The following is a 25,148-nucleotide window of genomic DNA, read 5'->3' as shown; positions in this document are numbered from 1 at the left end:
GATTCCTCAATGTCAATCTCTTGGCCACCATTCGGGCACAAAAAATCCATTTCCGTTGTCCCGTCAATGGTTTTCATACTGCAAGTATATAGTGCAATAAAATATTCTCCACTGAAAGATTTAACTTTTCCTGCACATAGTTACACAGCCCAGGACCTTCTCCCAGGACCTCTTCAGTGCAGAAGACTGTACAGACATATGTTTCAGAGAAGCATTGTCCTCGCCACATCTCCAGCACTGAGCTGTCTTAGCTTCTTAATACAGCCGTAAAGGAGTCCAATAAACTCTCAATTTTCTTTTCTGTTGTATTAGTTTTAATTTTAAATCTAATGACACCTTGGGTATTGAAGCTGAAACATTTCCCCACTGCCTGGGCAATATTGAATGTTCCCATTCTTTATTCCAATCATCTCTTACAGTCTGCATATTGAACTTGTGTATTGTTAATAGATATCTATAAAAAGTAATTGCTTAATTTTTGAATAAGTTATCCAGTTGTTCCAGTATCTCAGCTGTCTCAGAAGCTGAAAGGCCTGACGGCTCAAACACACTTGTTAGGAGATGTTGCAATTGAAGATATTGCCATTGGGCTGCTTCTGATAGATGATATTTTTGTCTTAAAACAGCAAAAGTATGAAATTCATCTTCCTCATCTATCAGTTGGTCTATTGTCAATGCACCTACTTCCATCCAATTTTTCCATATCGCCATTTTGTTTGCAATTCTTAGTGTGGGGTTTCCCCACAAAATAAGTTTAGCATGTGAAAATTGATCAAATTTGTTTTTATTCCATGTTCTTCTAAGTGATTTGTTTCCAGAGTCACCTGAGATTTCAAATATTTCATACCTAGTATTGTCCAATCAACCAAAGGTGCTATGTACATATATTCCACGGTTGCCCACATCGGCCAAAAGTGGGATTCCAATATTTAATACATGGCAGTAGGCAAGCATAATTATATAATTCCAAAATTGGGATTTTGAAACCACCTTCTTTAATTTGTAGCTGCATTCTCTGCAAGAATATTCTTGGTGCTGCTGAGCCCCAAAGGCATTTCCTGAACAATGAGTTTTATCTTTTTAAAATATGATCCAGATATAAAAACTGGAAGCCCTTTCGGGATATAATCTGGGAGTAATATTCATTCTGAGAGCATTCACCCTTCTCCAAAGGATAAGGTTTAATGGCTCCCACCTATCGATATCTGAGGAAACCTCTTTTATTAATTTATTCATATTAACGGTAACTGTGTTATATATCTTGGTATTAACATGCCTACATATTTAATAGATTCAGAACAAACTCCAAATTTATATTCCATGAATGAGTGTGTAAACCAATTTTGACCTATTGGCATCAATTATGGTTTGGATCAAATATCACAATAGCCTGATATTTTACCAAAAGTGTCTATCATTTGCATCAAGATGGGTATACTAGTCTGAGGTTCCAAAATAAACAAAAGTATTGTTAGGCGCGTCCTACATAGGAGTAGGACCTTGGTAAAGACACATGCCCGCCTAGCATGCTCTCTCCCTCCTGGTCGATCATTCGGGAGCTTCAAAAGCTTTCTCCAACACAAACATCACAGTGACTGATGCCAAGAAGCATCAGCACACTTACGGAACAGCAGAGTTTTAGCTGTTCACATAACAGAACTCAGTAGCTCAGCATTTTGGCTAATCTACTTTATTTACATATAACACACTCGGAGCATTCTGCCTATCTCCCTCCTCTTTCTCATCAGACAGCAAAGAGAAAGAACAAAGGACAATAGTCCCACTTCATGGAACACAGTAACACAAGACATCCTGTCTCCGTCACTTCCCACACTGTGGAATGAAAACATACACTGTCATGTGATAGACAACAATCTCATGACTGCAGACACGGAACAGGAATCCGAAGAAGTATATCGTCTGCAAATAAAACTAACTTATGTTCAACTGAATTATGAACTGCTCTGTGAATCTAGTCAGGTGCTCTTAAATATTTAAATAACAAAGGTGAAAGTAGACATCCATGTCTGGCAGCAGACATACCATTCACTTTGACTCTAGATGTGGGTGTCTCGTACACTACTTTGATCCATTTCATAAACTCCAAGGGAAATCCAAATTTAATCCAAAGCTAACTCCATATAGTTTTTATAATTGTTATCAAAGGCCTTTTCGGCATCTAATGATATGGTTACAAACTGATCTTTATTTTTATTTCAGTCAGCCAAATCTACCACTAATCTAATGTTATCTGCAGCCTGTCTTGTTTCTGGAAAGCCAGTCTGATCGCTCATGAATACTGCCACAATTACCTGTTAGATTCTGTTTCCTGGTGTCTTTGGGGTGGCTGAAACTGCAAGGGTCCCAAGGGAAGAGACCTATCCCTAGGATCAGGGTGGGGGTTGCGGGAGAGGAGGACCACCTCCCACCTCTGCATTGGGCCATTGCAGTGAGACAAGCTGGATCCCACCTTAGGCCATGGCCCCAGCGGAGAGGGCAGCTGCTGATGCAGAAGTCCTTTGGGTCTGGTCCAGACAGCTGCTTCCCCTAGTGGAAACAGTGCCATCATGGGGGGTGGGCAAGAACATCTGAGGCCAAGCCAGGACATGGGGGGGTCAACCATGTGGGAGGGGGGAGAGCAGAATGGGAAGGAACTACCCCAGCACTGTGGCGACCAGGCATCGAAGGTTCGGTCCAGCTGGTCTGCTTTAGCAAGATGTTTCCTGCAGGACTGAACTCTCTGCTCTCTGCAGCAAGCTCAGGAGAAGGAGGGAAGGAGTTGCTGTGTTCCTCACACCTTCCCAGCAATAGGTCAAGGACCCCTGGATGGTTAAGTCCAGTCAAAGGCGCTCATCTTGCTTTCAGGCCGGCGTTTGTCCACAGACACCTTTCCGGGTCATGTGGCCAGCATGACTAAACTGCTACTGGCACACAGAGGACAGTGACGAGTGCCAGAGTGCATGGAAAAACTGTTTACCTTCCCCCCACAGCAGTACCTACCGTATTTTTCGCCCCATAGGACGCACCGCCCTATAGGACGCACCTATTTGGGGGGGGGAATAAAGAAAAAAAATTATTTCCCCCCCAGGCACGGGGCTCGCGTGGGGGAAGCCCGAGCTTCCCCCGGCCCCAGCCCCCAGAACAGCCTGCTATCCGCAAGCCTAGGGAGCCGCTCCGGTCTCCCCAGGCTGGCGGACAGCTGCGCGAAGCCCGGGCGAGCTGAAGAGGCTTTGTAATGCAGGCAGCTCTGCGCAACCCTTCGGAGCCCGGCATAGCTTGGCGCCGGGCTCCGGAGGGTTGCGCAGAGCTTCCTGAAGCCTGGAGAGCGAGAGGGGTTGGTGTGCGTCCTATAGAGGGCGAAAAATACGGTATTTATCTACTTGCACTGGTGTGCTTTCGAACTGCTAGGTTGGCAGAAGCTGGGACAGAGCAATGGGAGCTCACCCCCAGGTTCAAACCACCGACCTTCTGATTGGCAAGCCCAAGAGGCTCAGTGGTTTAGACCACAGCAATAAAAAAGTTTTAAAAACATAGAGTTAAACATTGGCTCCACGCCCCAAATAGATTTTGGAGCAGATCTGGGTCTGGTGTTCGCCGGGTAGTAGACAAACTAGAGCAGTTATTTTAAAAAATTGTACTTGGAAAGGAACAGTGGTGCTATTAGAAAAAACTGCTCCTTTTTCCCTTGTGGGGTATCCAAGAGCCCATATAGAGTCCTTATGCAGGTTCCCTATCGGTAGGAGAAAAAAAACAGAGGCCAACCAGAGAATAAAGGTAAAGGACCCCTGACAGTTAATTCGAGTCACAAACGACTCTGGGGTTGCAGCGCTCATCTCGCTTTACTGGCTGAGGGAGCCGACGTTTGTCCACAGACAGTTCTTTTGGGTCATGTGGCCAGCAGGACTAAGCCGCTTCTGGCAAACCAAAGCAGCGCACGGAAACACCGTTTACCTTCCCGCCGGAGTGGTACCTATTTATCTACTTGCACTTTGACGTGCTTTTGAACAGCTAGGTGGGCAGGAGCAGGGACCGAACAACCAAGAGCCTCAGTGGTTTAGACCACAGCGCCACCTGTGTCCTGCCAACCAGAGAATATTGAGAAGCAAAGCTGCTAGTAAGCCTGATCTTTATTAAACTGTTGCAACAGGGTCCTCACTCCCCAAACACAGGAGGGAGGAGGAACCCAGAACATTGGTGCACAAGCTCCTACATAGACTTTTGAAATTGCCCCCCCCCCCCCGTAGCCCCAGACCACCCCCCAAAACATCATACATACATCGCAGAAGGGGGCATCTGCAGCAGAAATCCTGTTGGTCAGGATAAGTGATAACGGCCACTTTTAGAAGACATCTGAAGGCAGCCCTGTTTAGGGGAGTTTAAAATGTTTGATAGTTTATTGTGCTCATGTAAAAACATGCTGATTCCCGGACTGCTGGATTTAGAAAGCAATTGGGCCGTATCCAGCCCTCGGGCCTTAGGTTGCCTACCCATGCATATGTATTTCTGAAATAGTACAGGAGAGCAATCCTGAAGCCCTTTTGACTCTTTCAGTCTTTCAGTGACCTCAAATATTTCTGTGCAGTAAGGGAGGCAAATGGGGAAAACCTCCCCATTGTCTCTTTGCACACAACTCCGAGAAGGGAAGCTTTTAATGTTTAATAGATTACTGTATTTTAATATTCTGTTGGAAGCCACCCAGAGTGGCCGGGGAAACCCAGTTAGATGGGCGGGGTATAAATAATAAATTATTATTATTATTATTATTATTATTATTATTATTATTATTATTACTATGTTGTGACAGCGGCCACGAAATTAAAAGACGCCTGCTTCTTGGGAGAAAAGCAATGACAAACCTAGATAGCATCTTAAAAAGTAGAGACATCACCTTGCCAACAAAGGTCCGTATAGTAAAAGCTCTGGTTTTCCCAGTAGTAAGGTATGGAAGTGAGAGCTGGACCATAAAGAAGGCAGATCGCCGAAGAATGGATGCTTTTGAATTCTGGTGCTGGAGGAGACTCTTGAGAGTCCCATGGACTGCAAGAAGATCCAACCTCTCCATTCTGAAGGAAATCAGCCCTGAGTGCTCCCTGGAAGGACGGATCCTGAAGCTGAGGCTCCAAGACTTTGGCCACCTCATGAGAAGAGAAGACTCCCTGGAAAAGACCCTGATGCTGGGAAAGATGGAGGGCACAAGGAGAAGGGGACGACAGAGGACGAGATGGTGGGACAGTGTTCTCGAAGCTACCAGCATGAGTTTGACCAAACTGCGGGCGGCAGTGGAAGACAGGAGTGCCTGGCGTGCGCTGGTCCAGGGGGTCACAAAGAGTCGGACACGACTAAACGACTAAACAACAACAACAATATTACTATAACACTTCCATCGGGAGGAGCTCCACATAAGAACCTCAGGCGAGCCCAGTAGGATCGCCTCCTCTTCTCATGGGGGTGGGGGCCACCAGGGGCCTCTTCTGTATGTAGGTTTTATTTTATTTGTTATATATATATATATATATTCTTTTTTAAAATGGGGGGGCCAAGAGAGAGGGGGGCTAAGCTATAGCTTGTTTAGCTTATACGTAAATCCAGCATTGCATTATTGCCTAGGTCAGGCTTTGGTTTTGTGTATACAGTATTTTATAGCAAAGGGGCTACAACCTCCGTTAATCAACGCGACTTATTCCTCAATCTGAAGCGGGTTTCTTTGCGTGCCCCTTTCCCCTCCCCATAAGGCAGGTCTAGGCAAACTCAGCCCTCCAGGTGGTTTTTGGGACTACAACTCCCATGATCCCTAGCTAACAGGGGTCAGGGATGATGGGAATTGCAGTCCCAAAACATCTGGAGGGCTGAGTTGACATCTGGATCCATGAGCTGCAGGTCGCTTGCAGAGAAAAGGGGGTGGGAGACCCTCTGGGTTCTGATTTGGGGGTCCCCCATGCAGAAACCGAGCAGCCCCCCTGGGACTCCCCCTTATTCCCTCTGGCACCCGGATCCCGGGACCTAGCTGTCCACGTTTCCCTTTCAAAGGGAAATGCCCTTATTCCGAATAGAATTCCTCGCAGGAAAAGGGGAGCGTTGACAGCTGCGTCCCGGGAGGCGCTGCCCAGGCGGCAAGGCAGAAAGGGGCGGGGAGGGGGCGGGGCTTTGGCTCCGGAGGACCCGCCCCTCCCCGCTTGTTTCCCCCCCCCCGCTCATGTTAACCCTTGACAAGCCAGGCGCACCCACTTCCCCCCCTCGGAGGCTCCCAAGCGGCCGGAGTCACGTGTCTCGCGCCCCCCAGGGAAGGTTCATGGGGGGGGGACCCTCCCTTGGAGTGGCAAAGGGAAGCCCCGTCCTGGAAGCCCAGCAGATGCGAGAGGGAAGGGTCCCCCCCCCGGGCCATCTAGCCAGTGGCGTAGCGTGGGTTGTCAGCACCCGGGGCAAGGCAAGTAATTTGCGCCCCCTAACCCTGACCCCCAGATGTTGCGCCCGGTGCGGCCGGGGCCCCCCTGCACACACACCCCCACGCTACGCCACTGCATCTGGCACCCCAGGCAACCTTCCTCTGAGCACACGCAGAGCGCGCCTGGAGCCGCCGCCTCCTGGGCCGGAGGAGGGCAGGCAGGGAGGGATCGGCGCGCTCCCGACTCCGCCGCGGGCACGGCAGGCGGGGGAAGAGACGGTGGCTCCCACGCACGCCCCCCCCCCGGGAAGGGCGCCCCTTCGCCCCCAGGACGTGCCCGAGAGCCGGATCCGAACTCCGCAGGCGTCCCGGTGGCCCCTCGCCGGCTGCAGCCTTGCCTGGGCCAGGAACTGGTCTGCTGGGTCTGGCCAGGAATCGGGGGGCCCTCGAGCCCAGCATCCTGGTCCCACAGGGGTCGCAGGACACCCACACCCCCGCCTCACTGGCGGGGGGGGGGCTGACAAGAAGGCCCCTCTGTTTCACATCTGGCAAGCCATGTGCCCCTTTGGCTTCACAAATGTTCACGGTCCTCTAGCGCAGAAATGTCCAAAGTCACTTTTGGGGGCCTAATGCAGTCCGCCGGTCGGTTTAATCCAGCCCCTGTGGCAGTTAATTTCCTGGGGTAAAATCCTTAAAAAAAAAACCTTAACAACTTCAATCCTAAAAAAGGCTCGACAACTTTGGTCGGCCCCCATGGCCCTTCACTTCATCAAATCTGGCCCTCTTTGGACACCACTGCTCTAGCGGCTCTGGTGGCTCCTTGACCAGAAGGAATGTATTCAGCAATAACTCTGGAAGTGTGGACTCCATTCTGGCCAAACTCAGCCTCCTGGTGCAGATTGTGCTCACAAGGGAGCCTGTTTTGGGCAGGAGCCAAAGAAAGTGCCGGAGAAGCTGGGTCAGGGTGCACGGCTTGCGCTGGAGGCTCTGCTGGGCGGGGGCGGCCTCTGGTTGTGGGAACAATCCTAGAATGGTGGCGTTGGAAGGAACAAGCCAGGAAGCTCAACTCAAGCATCCATGGCCGTATCTATGAATAAGTACACACATCATATTCTGATGTTTCCTTTATTGCGTGCTTATTTGAAAATTTAATTTAAAATATCCTTAAATAGTGCCTAAGAAAAAATTCAACAAAGGCCGTCCTGCATTCAGTCATCAATCCTTGGTCTAAAATGTTGTCTGAAAAGATTAGTTACTTGTAACGGGTGCAAAGAAGACAATAAACAGCAGATCCCTCGCCCAACATCTTCAGAGGAGGGAGGGAATTTGGATGTTCTGAATTTGGATGTTCGGGGCGCCTGCGAGGGGCTCATTCTTCCTCCTCCTCCTCCTCCTCCTCCTCCTCTTGCTCTCCCACCTCCAGCTCCCTGGGGGGCACCTGGATGCCCAGGATGGCCTCCACCCGCCAGAGTCTGCTCCGCACTTTCTGCAGCTGGGCCCTGAGCTCCCGGAGGGACCTCAGGCACTCCTGGCATGTCCGAACGTCCCTTTTCCCTGCAGGGGGAAATAAAAAACATTAAGGTCTTAGATATATAAGAAATGTTCATAAATGTACCAAGCAAACATGTACGTAAATATATAAACCACATGTCTGGAGCAGCACAGGAAAACAGCCCTGAAAACATTCTGACTCCCAAACTGACCAAATGTTTTCTCTGCAAGGAGGGAGGGGGTCAGGGAGCCTCCCCATTGTCTCAGGAATTGGGAAATCGCCATCTCAAAGGAATGGCCAGACTACCAGGAAAGGGAATCAGATAAGGCATTATCAGAGAACCTGGCAGGCAGGAAAAACAACAACATTCACATTTCTGTTGTAGACCACCTTTTCTGTGATGTAGGTATGATGTTTGGGGGGGTCTTGGATTAGACCCCTCCTGTGATATATGTATTATGGATGGAGGGGTGGTCTTGAGCTCCAAGGCAGGGAATTTAAAATGTCCATATAAGAGCAGGCACACCTTTGTTCGGGGTCCTCCTCCTCTCCTGCGTGTGAGGGAGCACCCTGTTGCAACAGATCAATAAAGATCAGGCTTACCAGCTGCTTTGCTTCTCAATATTCTCTGCTTGGCCTCCATTCTTTTCTCCGACCGATGGAGAACCTACAAAGGACTCTATAAGGGCTCTTGTGTCCCCCATAAGGGGAGAAGGGCAGGTTTTTGTTTATTACAAGGGGAAGAGAGAAGGTGATGGGCTGGTGGGTGAGGGCCCCTCCTTGCTCCTTGTCCTGGCTGCTCCTGGCCCCTTCCCAGGTTGGGAGGCCAGTTGCTGTGCTTTTGCGATTGCTGTGGGTCGCTGTGATTTCAATGGATTTTAGGGAATCTGTGGGCATTGAACTTTGAATAACAGAACGTCTGGGACGAGATGGGTTTCTGGCGGCTGCCCCTCTGGCTGAAGGGTGTCTGCATGCTCGAGGGAGGAAATCAGGCAGTTTGGGGACTGGCTCTGGAAAAGACACAGAGGCTGGACTTGCTCTCTGTGCAAATCCAAAACGGATCGTTTTGGTGATGCACCTGGAACCCCAAAGGGAGGAAGGGGAATCCGTTGGAGCAGGGGTGGGCAAACTAAGGCCCGGGGGCCAGATGCGGCCCAATGACCTTCTCAATCTGGCTCGCGGACAGTCCAGGAATCAGCATGTTTTTACATGAGTAGAATGTGTCCTTTTATTTAAAATGCATCTCTGGGTTATTTGTGGGGCATAGGAATTCGTTCTTCCTCTTTTTTTCCAAAATACAGTCTGGCCCCCCAGAAGGTCTGAGGGACAGCAGACCGGCCCCCTGCTGAAAACGTTTGCTGACTCCTGCGGACTATTAATGCTGGGAGCCCCACCGTTTTCTTCTCAGCCTGAATATACATGCAAAGTAAGACCAAGACCACAGAACACACGGCCAGTTTCCAGTAGAACTTCATCTAAGGGCTGGACTTAGGTTTGATGAGGCCCTAAGCTACTGAAGGTAATGTGGCCCTTTATATGTCCAGCTGTCCTTGGTCAACAACAAATTGTCACTGTTTTTTGTGTTGAATATATGCTATATGGTAATTTATGGACCTCATAGGTATCTAAAACCATTTTCACATAACTACATTATAGGAGCCTACACAACACAAAACAAAACACTGTTGCTGTATGTAGGTTTTATTTTATTTCTTTTTTATCTTATATTTTGGAAATGTACAGTTAGGTTTTTTTCCCTTTAAATGTTTTTAGGGCCCCCAAGAGAGTGGGGCCCTAAGCTATAGCTTGTTTATCTTATACATAAATCTGGCACTGATCCCAAAGAAGGCCAAGAAACATCCTGCTCAGAGCCTGGGGTATTGGCAGTGACAGGATAGTTAGAAAAACGAGCTATGACAAAGCTATTAATGATAAATTAACATGTCCCATTAAGGTAAGGTGGGGAATATGCAGGAGAAATTATTTTCAGGCGATATGAAGGGTGTTTGTAGAATTTGTACCGTTAAAATGGAAAGGGGTCAAACCATCGCAAGAGGTGTTGAAATTTTGGGAGGTTAGATATTTACAAGAGAATGGTCTTGGCGGTGCGGTGCACATTTTTATTCTTATTTATGTATGATCATTACTTTGTCAAAGTAAAGAAAAAAGAAACATGTGCTATAGGTGTTGTGTATTGAGTCAAAGGATTTTATATCTGTATTATTATTGTCTGTAATTGAATTAGGGTAAAGTAACTGCCTTTTGGTTCCAGAGGGTACAGCTACTATTGGTTCATTTAAGCTGCTGTATTTGGATCCTCTGTCTTATTGGTTGCCTCCAAAAGGCAGGACTGTGATTGCCTGATATTGTTCCCTCCAAAATGTATCCTTTCTAGCTAGTTCCCTGTCCCTATAAATGTAGCTCTCCCCTCCTCAGGTCTTAGTCTTGTTGCTTTTAATAAAGAAGTGTTACAAGAGAACTGTCTCCAGCATATTATGTCAAGAGAGCTGAAATCACAAACCCCACGTCACAACAACTGGCGACGAGGATGGGATCCGGAATGCTGAGGAGCGGTTAAACGCAGCCCTGCCTCAGAGTTCGGATTGTAGCTAAGAACAAGACTCACTGGCCGGCTGAGAAGACGACCCTGCCCACAGGACAATGGAGAGTCCAAGGGTATTGGAGCCCTTCCAGCCATCAGAGCCCCACACGTGGGAAGACTACGTCGAACACTTCGAGTTCTTCGCAGTGGCTCAAGGGATCACCGATGCCAGCAAAAGAAGGGCCACATTCCTGAGCTACTGTGGGCCTGAGACCTTCAAGCTGGCCAAGGCATTGCTTGCCCCAGCGAAGCTAAGTGAGACATCTCTCAAAGATATTCTTGCCTGCCTAACAAGCCATTTAGCGCCTACTGAGACCAAGATGGCCCGGCGGATGGAGTTTCATAAGAGGCAGCAGCGTGCTGGAGAGTCTGTATCTGCATTTCTAGCTGAACTGCGGAAGCTCGCTCAGCACTGCGACTTCCAAGATCTGGAAGAGACTCTCCTGGATCGGTTTGTCGGTGGTCTGAGCAGCAAGAAAGCCAGAAGACGCATCGTGGCTAAAGAAGAGGTTACCCTTGCTTCAGCCTTGAAGGAGGCCACTGCCACGGAGAATTATGAAAGAGAGGAGCTTGATGCCAGTCACAGGGCCCCTAAGCCACAGATAGAAGCTGCGCATGCCATGGACGAGCTAGAGGCTACTCCGAGCCAGAGCCCAGTTCGTGGGGTCGAGTCAGTGCATCAGGCCTGCACAGTGCACAAAGATCACCGAGGCAGGTGCCCTGGTTGTGGCGGAAACCATGAGCGGAAGAGTTGTCGTTTCCGGGATGCTATGTGCCGGACGTGCGGAAAGACAGGTCACATCGCCAGGGTCTGTAGATCGGCGGCGTTGGGAGCGACAGGAGCACCTAGACTGGAGCATCGCAGATCGGCCACAGCGAACCATGTTCTAAAGGACTGCAACTACGTAACGGAGATCAACGGGAGGGTCGTGCAGTTTCCAGCGCAAGGCAAGGCACACGTCAAGGTGAAGATTGAGGGTCAGCTGTGCGACATGGAGGTGGACTCCGGATCTGGATTCACTATCGTGTCGGACCAGACCGCGAGGACATTCTTCCCCAGGGGTAAGTTGCCCCCTCTGGAGCCCTTCCCGGCAACTTTGCAGTCATACTCAGCGGGCCGCATCCATGTCATGGGAATGTGTGCTGTGAGAGTACAGTTCCGGGACAAACAGGCGGTACTCAAACTGGTGATTGCGAAGGGCAGTCGCCCCAGTCTCTTGGGCACTGACTGGTTTCCCGCCCTGGGACTGAGTATATCAGGGCTTAATTCAATCCAAACCTGCCCCGAGATGAGCGAGGCATTATACAAAGAATTTGCTGGTCTCTTTAATGGAAAACTGGGTTGTTATAAAGGGCCCCCAGTTGACTTCGAATTGGACCCTGGGGTGGCCCCAATCCGACTCAAACCAAGGCGAGTGCCATTTGCACTACAACCCAAGATCGAAGCAGAGCTGGATAAATTGGTCAAGCAGGGAGTTCTCTCACCCGTGGACTCCGCTAAGTGGGAGACTCCAATTGTCATGCCCCTTAAAGCAAATGGGGAGGTTAGGATCTGTGCTGATTACAAATGTACTATCAATAAGGCACTCAGGGGAAATTCATACCCCATTCCAGTCGTATCACATCTGTTGGCTAAGCTGGCTGGGGGCAAGGTGTTCGCCAAACTTGACCTGGCACAAGCTTACCAACAGCTGCCAGTAACCCCACAATCAGCGGAAACACAGACTATTGTCACACATAAAGGGGCGTTCAGAGTTAACAGATTACAATTTGGAGTTTGTGTGGCCCCAGGGATTTTTCAAGGGCTCATGGAACGCCTGTTAAGAGGTCTGCCGGGGGTCTTGCCATTTTTTGATGACGTTTTGATTGCTGGAAAAGACCCACAGGAACTGGTTGCGCGTGTCCGTGCAGTGTTGCTCAAGTTCAAGGAGGCGGGGTTGCAACTAAAAAAGGAAAAATGCAGTTTTGGGGTGCCAACTGTGGAATTCTTGGGGTTTAAAATTGATGCATCAGGCATCCACCCCACAGATGCTAAGGTTAAGGCCATCATCGAGGCACCACGACCACAGAACAAGACAGAGTTGCAGTCATTCCTGGGACTTATTAACTTTTATCATTCGTTCTTACCCCAGAAAGCTTTGGTAGCTGAACCATTACATAGACTGTTGCAGAAAAAGAATGTGTGGCGATGGGGGCAGGAGCAGCAGAAGGCTTTGGACTCCTTGCGAGGAATGCTGAGTAGCAAGAGCGTCCTTGCTCATTATGATGAATCGAAGCCGCTGGTCCTGGCATGTGATGCCTCTCAATACGGCCTGGGGGCGGTGCTGAGTCATAGGGAACCGGATGGGTCGGAAAAGCCCATCTCTTTCTATTCCCGTACGTTGTCGCCCACGGAGCGCAACTATGCTCAAATTGACAAAGAGGCGCTTGCAATTGTGGCAGGAATCAAAAAGTTCCATGATTATGTGTACGGTCGCCATTTCTCCATTGAAACGGACCACAAACCACTGTTGGGGTTGTTCAACCCGAACAAACAAACGCCACAAATTCTCTCCCCCAGAATGTTGCGTTGGTCTATATTCCTGAACGGGTTCCAGTACACCTTGACCCATGTGCCGGGAAAACGGTTGTGCCACGCTGATGCGCTGAGTCGATTGCCCCTGCCTGGCGGGAGCAATGAGGATCCTGCTCCAGCGGAGCACATAATGATGCTGGAAACACTTCCGGGGGCTCCTGTAACGGCTACTGATATTGCTGAGAAAACGAGGAAAGATGCTGTTCTCTCCCGTGTGCTCACTTGGGTGGGGAGGGGGTGGCCAGGTGGTCCGCATGAAGACAAATTCAGGCCTTATGCGACAAGGCAGCACGAGTTATCCATGCATAAGGGTTGTCTCCTGTGGGGAGATAGGGTGATCATCCCAGCACCACTGAGAAACAGGGTTCTTGAGACGCTTCACATGGGACACCCGGGAATGGTCAGGATGAAGTCGCTAGCCCGATGTTATGTGTGGTGGCCTGGAATGGACCAGAACATAGAACAATGGGTACGAACATGCAAGGCATGCCAAGAGGTGCGGCCAGAAGTGGCCAGAGCACCAGTTCACTGGTGGGAGCAGTCCAGATCTCCCTGGAGCCGGCTGCACTTAGATTTTGCTGGGCCATTCCAGGGGAAGGTCTTTTTGGTTATCGTCGATGCATATTCCAAATGGTTAGAAGTGGCGATGGTCCCTAGCATGGCATCAGCTGCCGTAATCAAGGTGTTGAGGCAGCTGTTTGCAACCCACGGGTTACCTGAGACCATTGTATCAGATAATGGGGCAGCTTTTGTATCCCAAGAATTCAGGGCATTCTTGGCTGATAACTTCATAAGAGGGGTCACATCCGCTCCCTTTCACCCATCCTCCAATGGGCAGGTGGAGCGCATGGTAAGAACAGCCAAAGAATCCATTGCGCGCTTAATGGAGGGTAACTGGTCAGCTCGCATCGCGCGAATGTTATTTTTGCAGCATGCGACGCCGTGTACTGCGACGGGCAAGTCGCCAGCTGAGCTGCTCTTGGGTAGAAGATTGGTAACGGTGTTGGATTATGTCCACCCGGATAAAATGCCAAACCGTAATTCAAGAGCAAACCTCCAGGCTGAGACTGACACAACAAGGTATTTCGCCCCTGAAGATCTGGTCTGGGTGAGGAACTATTCACGAGGTTCACGGTGGGTGGCTGGTGTGGTCACCCGGGCTAGTGGACCTGTGTCCTATTATGTGACCTTGGAAAATGGGCAAGTTTGGAAGAGACATATAGATCAGCTGAGGCGCCGGGCGCTCAGCAGGGAGGAGTCTGATAATTCATCCCTGGCTAACGATGCAGAGCTGCAAGACCAGAGTGAAAATGGCCCAGAGGTGCAATCACCAGGGGCTTCAGCAAATGAACCAGGGTCTGCTAGTCCTCAGGATGACGAGGTACAGGTAGGGGACCCTGAGATGTCTGGGACTCCATCTGTTCCTGACGAAACCCCTATAGCAGCCCCCCTACCACAGGTGACACCCAATCCAGAACCGGCAACACCTGTTGTCAGGAGATCAAGTAGAAGTTGTAGGACCCCACAGTACCTGAGAGATGACGTCTGCTGTGCTCACTAGGGGGGGAGGGGTGTTGTGTATTGAGTCAAAGGATTTTATATCTGTATTATTATTGTCTGTAATTGAATTAGGGTAAAGTAACTGCCTTTTGGTTCCAGAGGGTACAGCTACTATTGGTTCATTTAAGCTGCTGTATTTGGATCCTCTGTCTTATTGGTTGCCTCCAAAAGGCAGGACTGTGATTGCCTGATATTGTTCCCTCCAAAATGTATCCTTTCTAGCTAGTTCCCTGTCCCTATAAATGTAGCTCTCCCCTCCTCAGGTCCCAGTCTTGTTGCTTTAATAAAGAAGTGTTACTAGAGAACTGTCTCCAGCATATTATGTCAAGAGAGCTGAAATCACAAACCCCACGTCACAACAATAGGGACTATGAGTCTAGTGAGATAGCTTGCCAAGGAAGGTGTCAATGATCTGAAAGACCATCTCCATTGCTAGGACCTACTCAGGAGCGAAGTTCTGCAGAGGTGAGGCCGTCTTCCATGGTAGTTCCACTGGCCCTCAGAAGTATGGGGGACTGTGGCCCGGAGGGCAAGAGAAAGTGGGGAGACAGGGCCTTCTCTGTGGCAGCCCCCACATTGTGGAGCTCCCTCCCTATGGAGATGCACCTGGCGCCTTCGCTTCACCTTAGCCTTCGCCATTTCTGTGGGACTCCTTTGGCTGAAATGTATGCTGTTCTCCACTGGGAACAGTTTGATCTGCACAGCAGGGGTTGGACTGGATGAGCCTCTGGGTTCCTTTCTGATTCTACACCTGTTTTTTTATAACTTTATATTATAGGACTGTCACCGACCCTGGGGCTTATTCATAAGGAATCTTGTAAACAGGATCAAAAGGAAGAGCCACGGGGGGGGGGGCTTCTGTCTGGTACTTACGCTCCTGCAGTTGGTGGGCCTCAATTTCGAGCAAGGTCTCCAACGCTTCTTGCAGGACCCTGAGATCTGGCTGGAGGAGGGGCGGGGAGGGGGGAGGCGGGGAAAGCGGGTGGGGCGGGAGGGAAAAGCTGGAGGTGGTGGGGGTGATGGAGACCACCTCCCCAGAGCTGGAGGCTGAAGTCGACTCCAAAGTGGGCTTCGAAGATGACAGGCTTGGGCCTGGGGAGCTTTGGCAGACACCTGCAAGAAACAGCAGGGTGGGGCGGTGGAAAGCATAAATTTGGCAGGCATGGAAGTCCAGCAGTCCCCAGCATCCACCCGCTTGACCCCCCCCCCTGTTTACCATTTTAAGCTGATTTCACGCCACAAGAGGAACTTGGAGGCCAGCAAGACTGAAAAGAATGGGGGCCTTTTGTCAGAGCCTGGCCAAGGATGTGTTAAGTATTAATTAATTGTACATTGAAATGGAAAATGGCTCTGTATGTGTATTGCTAAAGGTTTAACATTGGAAAATTCCACTGAGGTCAACTAAAGCTCTCAGAATGCATAACAGGTTAATGGTTAGCTGCTGCTGTATCTCTGCTGCTCTGACATGAGGTGTTTAACAAAAATCACCTGAGAAAGGTATTCAGTTACAAATCTCCATTTCAGGTGTGTGAGTTAGTCTTTGTTCTTAGGCCACCGGAGAAAAAGTGTGTGCATCATCTCTCTCCAGGAACACAGCCTCCTGCTAAAGTAGTCCATTTTGTTGGAAACACAGAACATTGTTTTCAGTTCCAGGTGAAGTAATTTCCTATTTCTAAGATGTTGTTCCTATGCTTGGACAAGCACATTATATTATGCAACTATCTGATGTAACATTATTTGCTTTTTTGTCTGTTTTGAACAAGTTCTGTTAGTAAAACTTTGGAACCATATTTTTGGACTGGACAGTTTTTATTTCAATAAGATTCTGTTTTTGTTCATCCTATTTATTTGAGGCGAGGGACGTGGGTGGCGCTGTGGGTTAAGCCACAGAGCCTAGGGCTTGCCAATTAGAAGGTCGGTGGTTCGAATCCCCGCGACGGGGTGAGCTCCCGTTGCTTGGTCCCTGCTCCTGCCAATCTAGCAGCTCGAAAGCACATCAAAGTGCAAGTAGATAAATAGGCACCGCTCCGGCGGGAAGGTAAATGGCATTTCCGTGCACTGCTCTAGTTTGCCAGAAGCTGCTTAGTCCTGCTGGCCACATGACCCGGAAGCTGTACGCCGGCTCCCTCAGCCAATAAAGTGAGATGAGCGCCGCAACCCCAGAGTCGACCACAACTGGACCTCATGGTCAGGAGTCCCTTTACCCTTTACCTTTATTTATTTGAGTGTTAAAACGTGTGCACCACTTGGTTTGAAATAAACCTTCTAAGTGATTTGCAAAAAACAAAACACCAAAAAATCAAGCTGCAATGTTAACATTGTAAATCAAGAAGGTTAAAATCCATTTGGCAGAAAATTGAAACCCGCAGCAAGTTCCGAAGAGGCGCACCAGGGCTGCTGGCTTGACGCTGCAGGCGGACCTCTGTGCGGATGAGCCTCCGCCGGGTGCGGCAGATCTGGAGGCTGGCGGCCCGCAGGGAGCGCGGGAACTGATGGCAAGCGCTGCGGATCTTCACTTCTGAAATTGGGAAGCGGGAAGGAGAGGAAAGGGATCAGGCCCCTGGCAAGAGGGTTCCCCGGCTGGGGGCTGGGGGCCAGGAGGTGCCCCTCTCCAAGACTTACCTGCCTGAAGGTACTGGCCCTGCATCTCCTTGAGGACCTGCAGGTGCTTCTGCAGAAGCAACAGGGAGCCCCTAGTGGGGTCCAGGAGGGTCTCCACAGGGGGGCTGGCCAGCAGCGGCTTGACCTCCTGCTGTTGGGGCTCTGGATCTGGGGCAGGAGGAGTCGCAGGAGCAGCAGGGAGGGTTTCTGCAGGAGGAAAGAAAGGTGACTAGCAAGAAAGAGCAGGTGACAGCTGGCCCAGTTGGCTCAGGCCCTGACCTGCCTCTTCTGCAGCAGGGGTCAGGCTGGTGAGGGACAGGGGGCAGGTTTCCTTGGCAACCCCCCGTGGGGCAAACATGGGCTCGGATGGGGTCCCCAAGCAGAGTCCAGCATGTTGGTGGTGGGGCGGGGTATGAATTTGGGTAGTGATCTGGGTTGCTGGACTAGACACCCCCAGATCCCCACTCACCCCCTTCCTGTGGCTCCTCTTTCGTCTTCGGCAGCCTGGAAAGAGAGAGAAGCAAGGAATGCTCTTTGCAGCAGGAGGGCACCAGGAATGCCCCCCAGGATGCCAAGGGGAACAAGGCACCCCCTTCCCAATTTCTTCTGGCCGTGGGACATGCACAGCACCCTCCCCAAAGGACCCCAGCGGCCCTGGCTAGCTGTGGGTGCCTGCCAGTCTGCCCTTGACCTTCCAAGCGTGGGCAAGATGAGAAGGTTCTCCCTGCTGAAGAAACATCCACCACTTCCGTCCGGGGTCAAGCCCTCCTAAATTGGAAGCTGGTTCTTTCTTATCCAAGGTACATTCAAGGGCACGAAAGAGCCACTCACTTTGTATTGTTTTCAGATCTGCTCCTGTGGAAGGAGAAAAAGGAGGAAAACATGGAGGCGAATTTCTTGGAAGTAACCGTAGGAAATTTAATGCAGACAGGCTAGCCAAAATAGCCAAACTAACAGCAAAAATTCGACATCAGGGTGACGAAACATATCAAAGGGAATGGGGAAAATTTATGTTATATATAGAGAAGACGATGTGAAATGGGGAAACCAGTAGAACTGAAATAAACCTCATAACGGGAAAACACAAGAAATTGATTGGATAATAATATCAAAATGAATTAAAAATGTATATTAGGACTATTATTGAACAATATCTGTAAATGAATATAGACAGACAATAAGAATTGTATATATAGAAAGATTTGTTTACAGACATTTTATGGAAAAAATTGAAGAACAATTCTATATAAAATGGAAAAAGACAATGCAAAAAGTTAAAAACAACATAAAAAAGCTGGAAGAAGGAAGGAGGGAAGTCTGCTCGGGAGAGCAAGAACAAATGTGAAATATAATGTATGTGTATGTAGAGTATGTAACTAAAAATTCAATAAAGATCATCTAAAAAAAACAACAGCGGAAATTTAATGCAGACAAATGCAACTGTGCATTGGAGTCAGGGCTGGATTTAGGTTTGACGAGGCCCTCAGGTACCAAAGGTAAAGGGGCACTTTATATGTCCAGCTGTCCTTTGTCAGCAACAAATTGTCACTATTTTTTGTGTTGAATATATGCTTAATAATAATAATAATTTATTATCTATACCCTGCCCATCTGGCTGGGTTTTCCCAGCCACTCTGGGTGGCTTCCAACAAAAGATTAAAAACACATCAAAACATCGATCATTAAAAACTTCCCTAAACAGGGCTGCCTTCAGATGTCTTCTAAATGTCAGATAGTTCATTTCCTTGACATCTGGTGGGAGGCTGTTCCACAGGGCGGGCGCCACTACCGAGAAGGCCCTCTGCCTGATAATTGATGGACCTAATAGATACCTAAAGCCATTTGCACATCTTGGCATGCAACCAGTCCACACAGAATGTAGGCAGCCTATATATAGAAAGGAGCAAACCAGTGATATTTTAGGGAGCAGGCTAGTAGGCAGGGCCCATGACTTACATCATGGGTAGGCAAACTAAGGCCCGGGGGCCGGATCTGGCCCAATCACCTTCTAAATCCGGTCCGCAGACGGTCTGGGAATCAGCATGTTTTTACATGAGTAGAATGTGTCCTTTTATTTAAAATGCATCTCTGGGTTATTTGTGGAGCCTGCCTGGTGTTTTTACATGAGTAGAATGTGTCCTTTTCTTTAAAATGCATCTCTGAGTTATTTGTGGGGCATAGGAATTTGTTCATTATTTTTTTCAAAATATAGTCTGACCCCCCACAAGGACTAAGGGACAGTGGAGCGGCCCCCTGCAGAAAAAGGTTGCTGTCCCCTGATTTACATCAAAGGAGCTACACAACACAAAACAGTGTTGCTGTAAGTAGGTTTTATTTTATTTGTTTTTTATCTTGCATTTTGGAAATGGACATCCAGGTTTTTTTCCTTTAATTTTTTGGAGGCGCCCCAAGAGAGCGGGGCCCTAATCTATAGCTATTTTAGTTTATAGGTAAATCCAGCACTGGAGAACGACCGGAGTCTTTAAATCCTCGAGAAAGCTGCCGGGCTCCGTGTGGTCGTGATCCCGCATCTCTCCAGCAGGAGGAGGAAAAGGGTCGGTTTGCCATTTCTCTCTCGCTGAGCTCTGGAACCGAAGGGATGTCTGGCGGCTGCAGACGCGCGCAAAGGACCTTCCTGCTAACATCTGTGTTTTTCCTCCAGGTCGATCTCCTGTGCCTCTGCCCAGATCCATACTGCACCGAAGGGCGCAAGTTCCCTGTAAGTAAACCTTTCCATTCTTACTCGAAAGGCTGGTCTGATTGTTGGGGAGCAAATCCCAGGCGCCCGGAGAAGATTCCCAAAAGAGGCTTCGCCGCCTGGTCGCTGCTGGATCGCTGGGCAAACGAGGAAACTCCGCCGGGAGAGGCTTTCAGGCGAGAGTCAAGTCCCAGGGGTTGTTGCAAATGCACGTGGGAGCAGGCGAGGTAGATTTAGGGGAGTGTGAGGGGCTCGGTCCCACGGGGCGCGGAGCCGGGGAGGGGGCGCTGCGGGGCGCGCCCCAACTATGCCTTAGAGAAGAAGGCAGCGCGAGAGGTGAAGATGCTGGGATTGGAGACCCTGAGATCCGCCGCTGGTAGCAGGGATCACTAGGAAAGCTCTGTAACATCGGTCCATTTGCCACGTTGAGAAAGGTCTGCCACGCAGTGGGGAGAGCGTCTGCTTTGCCTTCAGAAGGTCCCAGGATCAGGCCCCCCTGGGAAAGATGCCTCCTGCCTGAACCCCTGGACAGCGCCTGCCAGTCTGGCTTGAAAGGGCTGGGCCAGGGTCAAGTTTATCCTAGACCTTTCAACATTTTTATTAAGTGCAGTGGACACTCGGGTTGCGAACGTGATCCGGGCAGAACGCGCAGGTTGCGATTCGGCGCTTCTGCACATGCGCAAAGCGTGATTTAGTGTTTCTGCACATGCGTGAGCGCCAAAGCCCAAAAGTAACCCGTTCCGGTACTTCTGGGTTTCGGTGCGTCCATAACCCAAAAATGCGCGACCTGAAGCGTCTGTAACCCAAGGTAGGACTGTACATTGTAATATTTATTTATATCTTGGAATCCGTAGTTGAGGATCAATTTATTCTTGTACTTTGTAAATTTTGAAAATGAAAGAAAGTGAAAGAAAGTGAATGAAAGAAAGAAAGAAAGAAAGAAAGAAAGAAAGAAAGAGGAGGCTGAGCTAGAGGAGCCTGACTGCACCAGTTGGCACTGTCCTGTTTTCATCAGCCAGTACTCAGAACCATGGAGGGGGTGGGAAAGGAGGGAGGCCCCAACCGAAGAAGAATGGTAACTGAAGTTGACAGAATACCATATGCACAATTTGCAGACTTAACATATAGAATAAGAAAACAAGAAGAAGACATGTTGGGAAACGTTTCTGGAATATATGGGGAATAATTGTGTACAGCTGGAAACACTGGCAGCATTAAGGTAAATTCAACGGCGTAAATAAGCTTTGATGGATGCAATAATGGAATACGGAATGGTATAGTTTTTGTAAAATAAGCTGGGACTTAGGAAAATGAACCATGGAAAGAGAAGCAGGGAGGGGAGGGCCTTCTCGGTGGTGGCGCCCGCCCTGGGGAACACCCTCCCATCAGATGTCAAAGAAATAAACAACTATCTGACATTTAGAAGACATCTGAAGGCAGCCCTGTTTAGGAAAGTTTTTAATGACTGATGTTTTATTGTATTTATAAGTGTTTGTTGGAATCTGCCCAGAGTGGCTGGGGAAACCAGCCAGATGGGCAGGGTAGAAAAATTACTGGTATTGGTATCTTAAGGTTGTATAAATGAGCATTTCAAATTGTAAAACAGAAAATTTAATTTCAGAAGTTATATAGAACCATGGAGGGGAAGGGGGGAGCAGAAAATAATTCCAATGCATTTCATGTCTGGCAACCAGTGCGCCCCTTTGGTTTCGGATAGTACATGGGCAGACGAGGTGAAAAAGCCCAGGGCAAAGATTTTCTGGGGGCCCATTTACCCAAAGTATTTAGCATGAACCCTGGAACCAGGATGCTTAGCTTGGCCAGAATCAAGTAGACACTTCCAGGGTTTGTGCCAAATCCGTTCCTTCTGGCCAGGGGCTATTTGCCAGAGCCTGGGAAGGCTGCATGCCCACACATACCAGGCAGGTGCAGAGAGTACTTGCCCAGCCCTTGCCACCCACATCTCCAGGCGGGTGCTCATGCGCCAGCGGCAGCAAGGACTGGGGGATGTGGAGCCAGTGAGGGCTGGCCAAGCGCAGAGGGTGAAGATAATGTCCGCACTCACCCAGCCCTCACCACTGGAGCCTGGCAGGGTGGGCACAATGGGGAGCTCTGGAGGGGGTGCCTGGTTCGCGCCCCGATTGTGCGCCCAGGGACCCCCACGCTAGGCCACTGCTTCTGGCAAATAAGCCACCCTACCCACGAGAGAGCTGTGGAAATTTGTGTCCTGGGCTTTTGAAGACTCATCTACGGTAGACAAGTGACAGATTTACGTATCAGCTAAACAAGCTATAGCTTAGGGCCCCACTCTCTTGGGGGCCCCAAAAAATTTAGAGGGCAACAAAACTGGATGTACATTTCCAAAATATAAGCTAGAAAACAAATAAAATAAAACCGACCTACAGCAACAGTGTTTTGTGTTGTGTAGGCTATGATGTACCTGTCGCCTGCTCCCTCAAATATCCCTGGTTTCCTCCTTTCTATATATAGGGTGCCTACATTCTGCATGGACTGGTTGAAGGGCAACATGGGCAAATGGCTTGAGATACCTATTAGGTCCATAAATTACCGGATAGCATATATTCTCTTCCCATCTTGGATCAAATCTATGCTTCCAGGTGTCATAAGAAAGCTGCAGAGATAGTGCAGTATAGTAAACCCCCCCCCCCCCCGGAAATGATCTCTTTCAGCTTCTGCCTTCTGGAAGAAGGTACAGGGTTTTATAAAGACCAGGATTAGCCGCCTGAGAAACAGCTTTTATCCAAATGCGATTTTGGTTTTAAAAGCAGTGTGAGGAGTCTCTGGGAGTATCTTGTATTTAATTATGGGGTATCAGAGTTTTTAGGGGGTTGACCAGGCTTGTTGGTTTTTCGTTTTTGAATGTCTGATGTAGATTTTTTTCAATTTCATTGTTCTGTATGGGACAATGACAATAAAGATTATCATATCGTATCATATATTCAACACAAAAACCAGCGGTAATTTGTTGTTGACAAAGGACAGCTGGACATATAAAGGGCCCCATTACCTTCAGTAGCTGAGGGCCTCATCAAACCTAAATGCGGCCCTGCGTCTACCCATGTGCTATCTGAAACCAAAGGGGGGGCATTGGTTCACAGATGTGAATTCCCCCCCCCACCTCTCCACCCCACTACTGAGTTCAGGAATCTTTCTTTTTAGGGAAGGACCATGGCTCGGTTCAGAATGCCCCAGGCTGCACCCAAGGCATTGCCAGGTCGACTTGAGAAGGACCTTCGCCTGACACTCCTGCCGCTCAGAATAATTGACAATACTGAGCTTGACGGATCTGAAAAGCTTGACTCCCCATCAGGCAACCTCCAGGGAACCAGTCTGGAGGGGGTGAGCCAGAGAGCAGGCAGATGTCAAGAGCCAAAACCAAAACTGCCTGAGCCCCTGAGCCCAGAAAGAGGGGGCGTGGGCGGGGCTGCCCCAGGTGCCATCTTGGAGGGAGGTGACAAATTATCAAGGAACAATTACTGCCCTACCAGGGCAGTTCATAAAAAAAACTTTTTTAAAAAAATGCCTGCTCCAAAGGTCTTATCTTACAACACTAGGATTTATATAGCTACATATGAAATTTCACGCATATCAGTTAATATATTGACCCTCCTCCACGAAAATAGCTGTTTCCTTGGCCGTTTTCCTATGTCGCGAAGGCTGAAATTTCAACAAAGCACGTGTCTTTGCTAGACTCTTCTCGGGCACCTACTAAAAGCATTCTTCTTTAGGCAAGCATACCTAGATGCTTAGGAAATTGAAGTAATTTTAATCTTAATATTTTAGCTTTTGTATGTTTTAAAGTAGTACTGTTAATTTTTCTTGATTTTACTGCTGTGGTGTTTTTGTTTTTTTGTTGTTGTTGTTTTGGTAAACCACTTTGCAGGTTTTTAAAATAAATTTTATTAAATAAATAAGCAGTCTATATAAATAAACTAACATAAGCCAAAACACAATCCATCCTGTAGATTTAAGTATCTGTCCATAGTCGCCTACTTGTTATCAGAGGCTCAGAATCCATGTTCCTTTGTAAGAAAACCATTACGTAAAACCATTTTTGCAGGCAAAAAAAAAAAATCAATGGCGGGGGGGACAAGAAATTTTCCGCACCGGGTACTCTGCCAGGGGGTGGCGGGTTCAAGCCATCAATTTGGCATATTATTATTATTATTATTATTATTATTATTATTATTATTACCAAAGATTGTCTTTAAAATCTGGCCATGGGGGGGGGGACAAGGCTTCAGGATGTCTCCCCCCTCCCCCCTGACTTTACCTTCTGTGGCAGCAGGTGAAACAGGCGGCCATGGTGCCACCACAGGGGAGGCAGAACCCCGTTCCCTCGGCTTTCAGTGGATCCAAAGAAGGCAGTTCTCCAGAGGAGACAGGGGTCTGCGATGTCAGCTGATCTAAGCGTCCTTTCAAGCACACACACACCCCGGTCTCCCGGGAAACAGGGTTCCGCAGCCTATTGTAAGGTCAGAGCCTGGCCAGGGATTGGCCCCGAGGGACGCTGGGCTCCTGGCCCGGGTCACCACTTGGTACCTTCAGGCCGGTGGACCTGGGCTCCCCTTTTAGCCACCCCCCCAAACGCCCCCAGCCTTGTGTCCCTCTGGGGCATCAAAGGAAATAAAGCAGACCTCAGCTGTTATCCACTTCCCAGCACCTCCTTCAAACTCACCTGTTCACCCAGGAGTTGCCCGACTCATCATTGAGACATTGAGGTCCAGATCCGAGGGCCTTCTGGCGGTTCCCTCCCTGCGAGAAGTGATGTTGCAGGGAGCCAGGCAGAGGGCCATCTCAGTAGTGGCGCCATCCCTGTGGAACGCCCTCCCTTCAGATGCGAAGGAAATAAACAACTATCTGACTTTTAGAAGACATCTGAAGGCAGCCCTGTTTAGGGAAGCTTTTAATGTTTGATGCATTACTGTATATTAATATTTTGTTGGAAGCCGCCCAGAGGGGCTGGGGAAACCCAGATGTGCAGGGTATAAATATTAAAATATTATTATTATTATTATTATTATTATTATTATTATTATTAGTGTGACAAAAACATGCCTCCCTTCATTGAGGGCATCGCACAAAAGGAGCTGCTGCTGAAAATCCTTCCCGTTCCAGCAGCAGAGAGTGGGCTGACTTGTCTTACGGAGCCATCTTCGCTCTCCACCTGCAGTCACCACCTGGACGGGAAAGCTCGTTTTTGCCGGACAGGTTGAG

The 25,148-nt window shown here is 48.9% G+C and overlaps 1 protein-coding gene across 1 annotated transcript; it reads right to left on the bottom strand.

Moving 5' to 3' along the window:
- Positions 1-7,493: 7,493 nt before the first annotated feature.
- LOC309329706 (uncharacterized protein) lies at positions 7,494-24,354 on the bottom strand. The gene is made up of 7 exons (XM_081840719.1): positions 24,205-24,354; positions 18,044-18,067; positions 17,682-17,716; positions 17,234-17,419; positions 17,001-17,129; positions 15,485-15,724; positions 7,494-7,936 (listed from the first exon to the last, which is right to left on the bottom strand). The coding sequence occupies exons 1-7, from the start codon at positions 24,234-24,236 to the stop codon at positions 7,752-7,754; spliced, it is 831 nt and encodes a 276-aa protein (XP_081696845.1). The 5' UTR covers positions 24,237-24,354; the 3' UTR covers positions 7,494-7,751.
- Positions 24,355-25,148: the final 794 nt, after the last annotated feature.

The sequence above is a fragment of the Podarcis erhardii genome, assembly GCF_964252035.2.
Source record: "Podarcis erhardii genome assembly, chromosome: 14".
In the NCBI taxonomy this organism is placed as follows: Eukaryota; Metazoa; Chordata; class Lepidosauria; order Squamata; family Lacertidae; genus Podarcis; species Podarcis erhardii.
This window is presented reverse-complemented; position numbering and strand designations above follow the sequence as displayed.

Coding starts and splice junctions, on each gene's coding strand:
- LOC309329706 (XM_081840719.1), bottom strand. CDS start 24,236: ATGGCCGCCTGTTTCACCTGCTGCCACAGAAG. Junction 17,420..17,681: donor AGAGGAGCCACAGGAAGGGG/GTGAGTGGGGAT, acceptor TTCCTCCTGCAG/AAACCCTCCCTGCTGCTCCT. Junction 17,130..17,233: donor GGGCCAGTACCTTCAGGCAG/GTAAGTCTTGGA, acceptor TCCCAATTTCAG/AAGTGAAGATCCGCAGCGCT.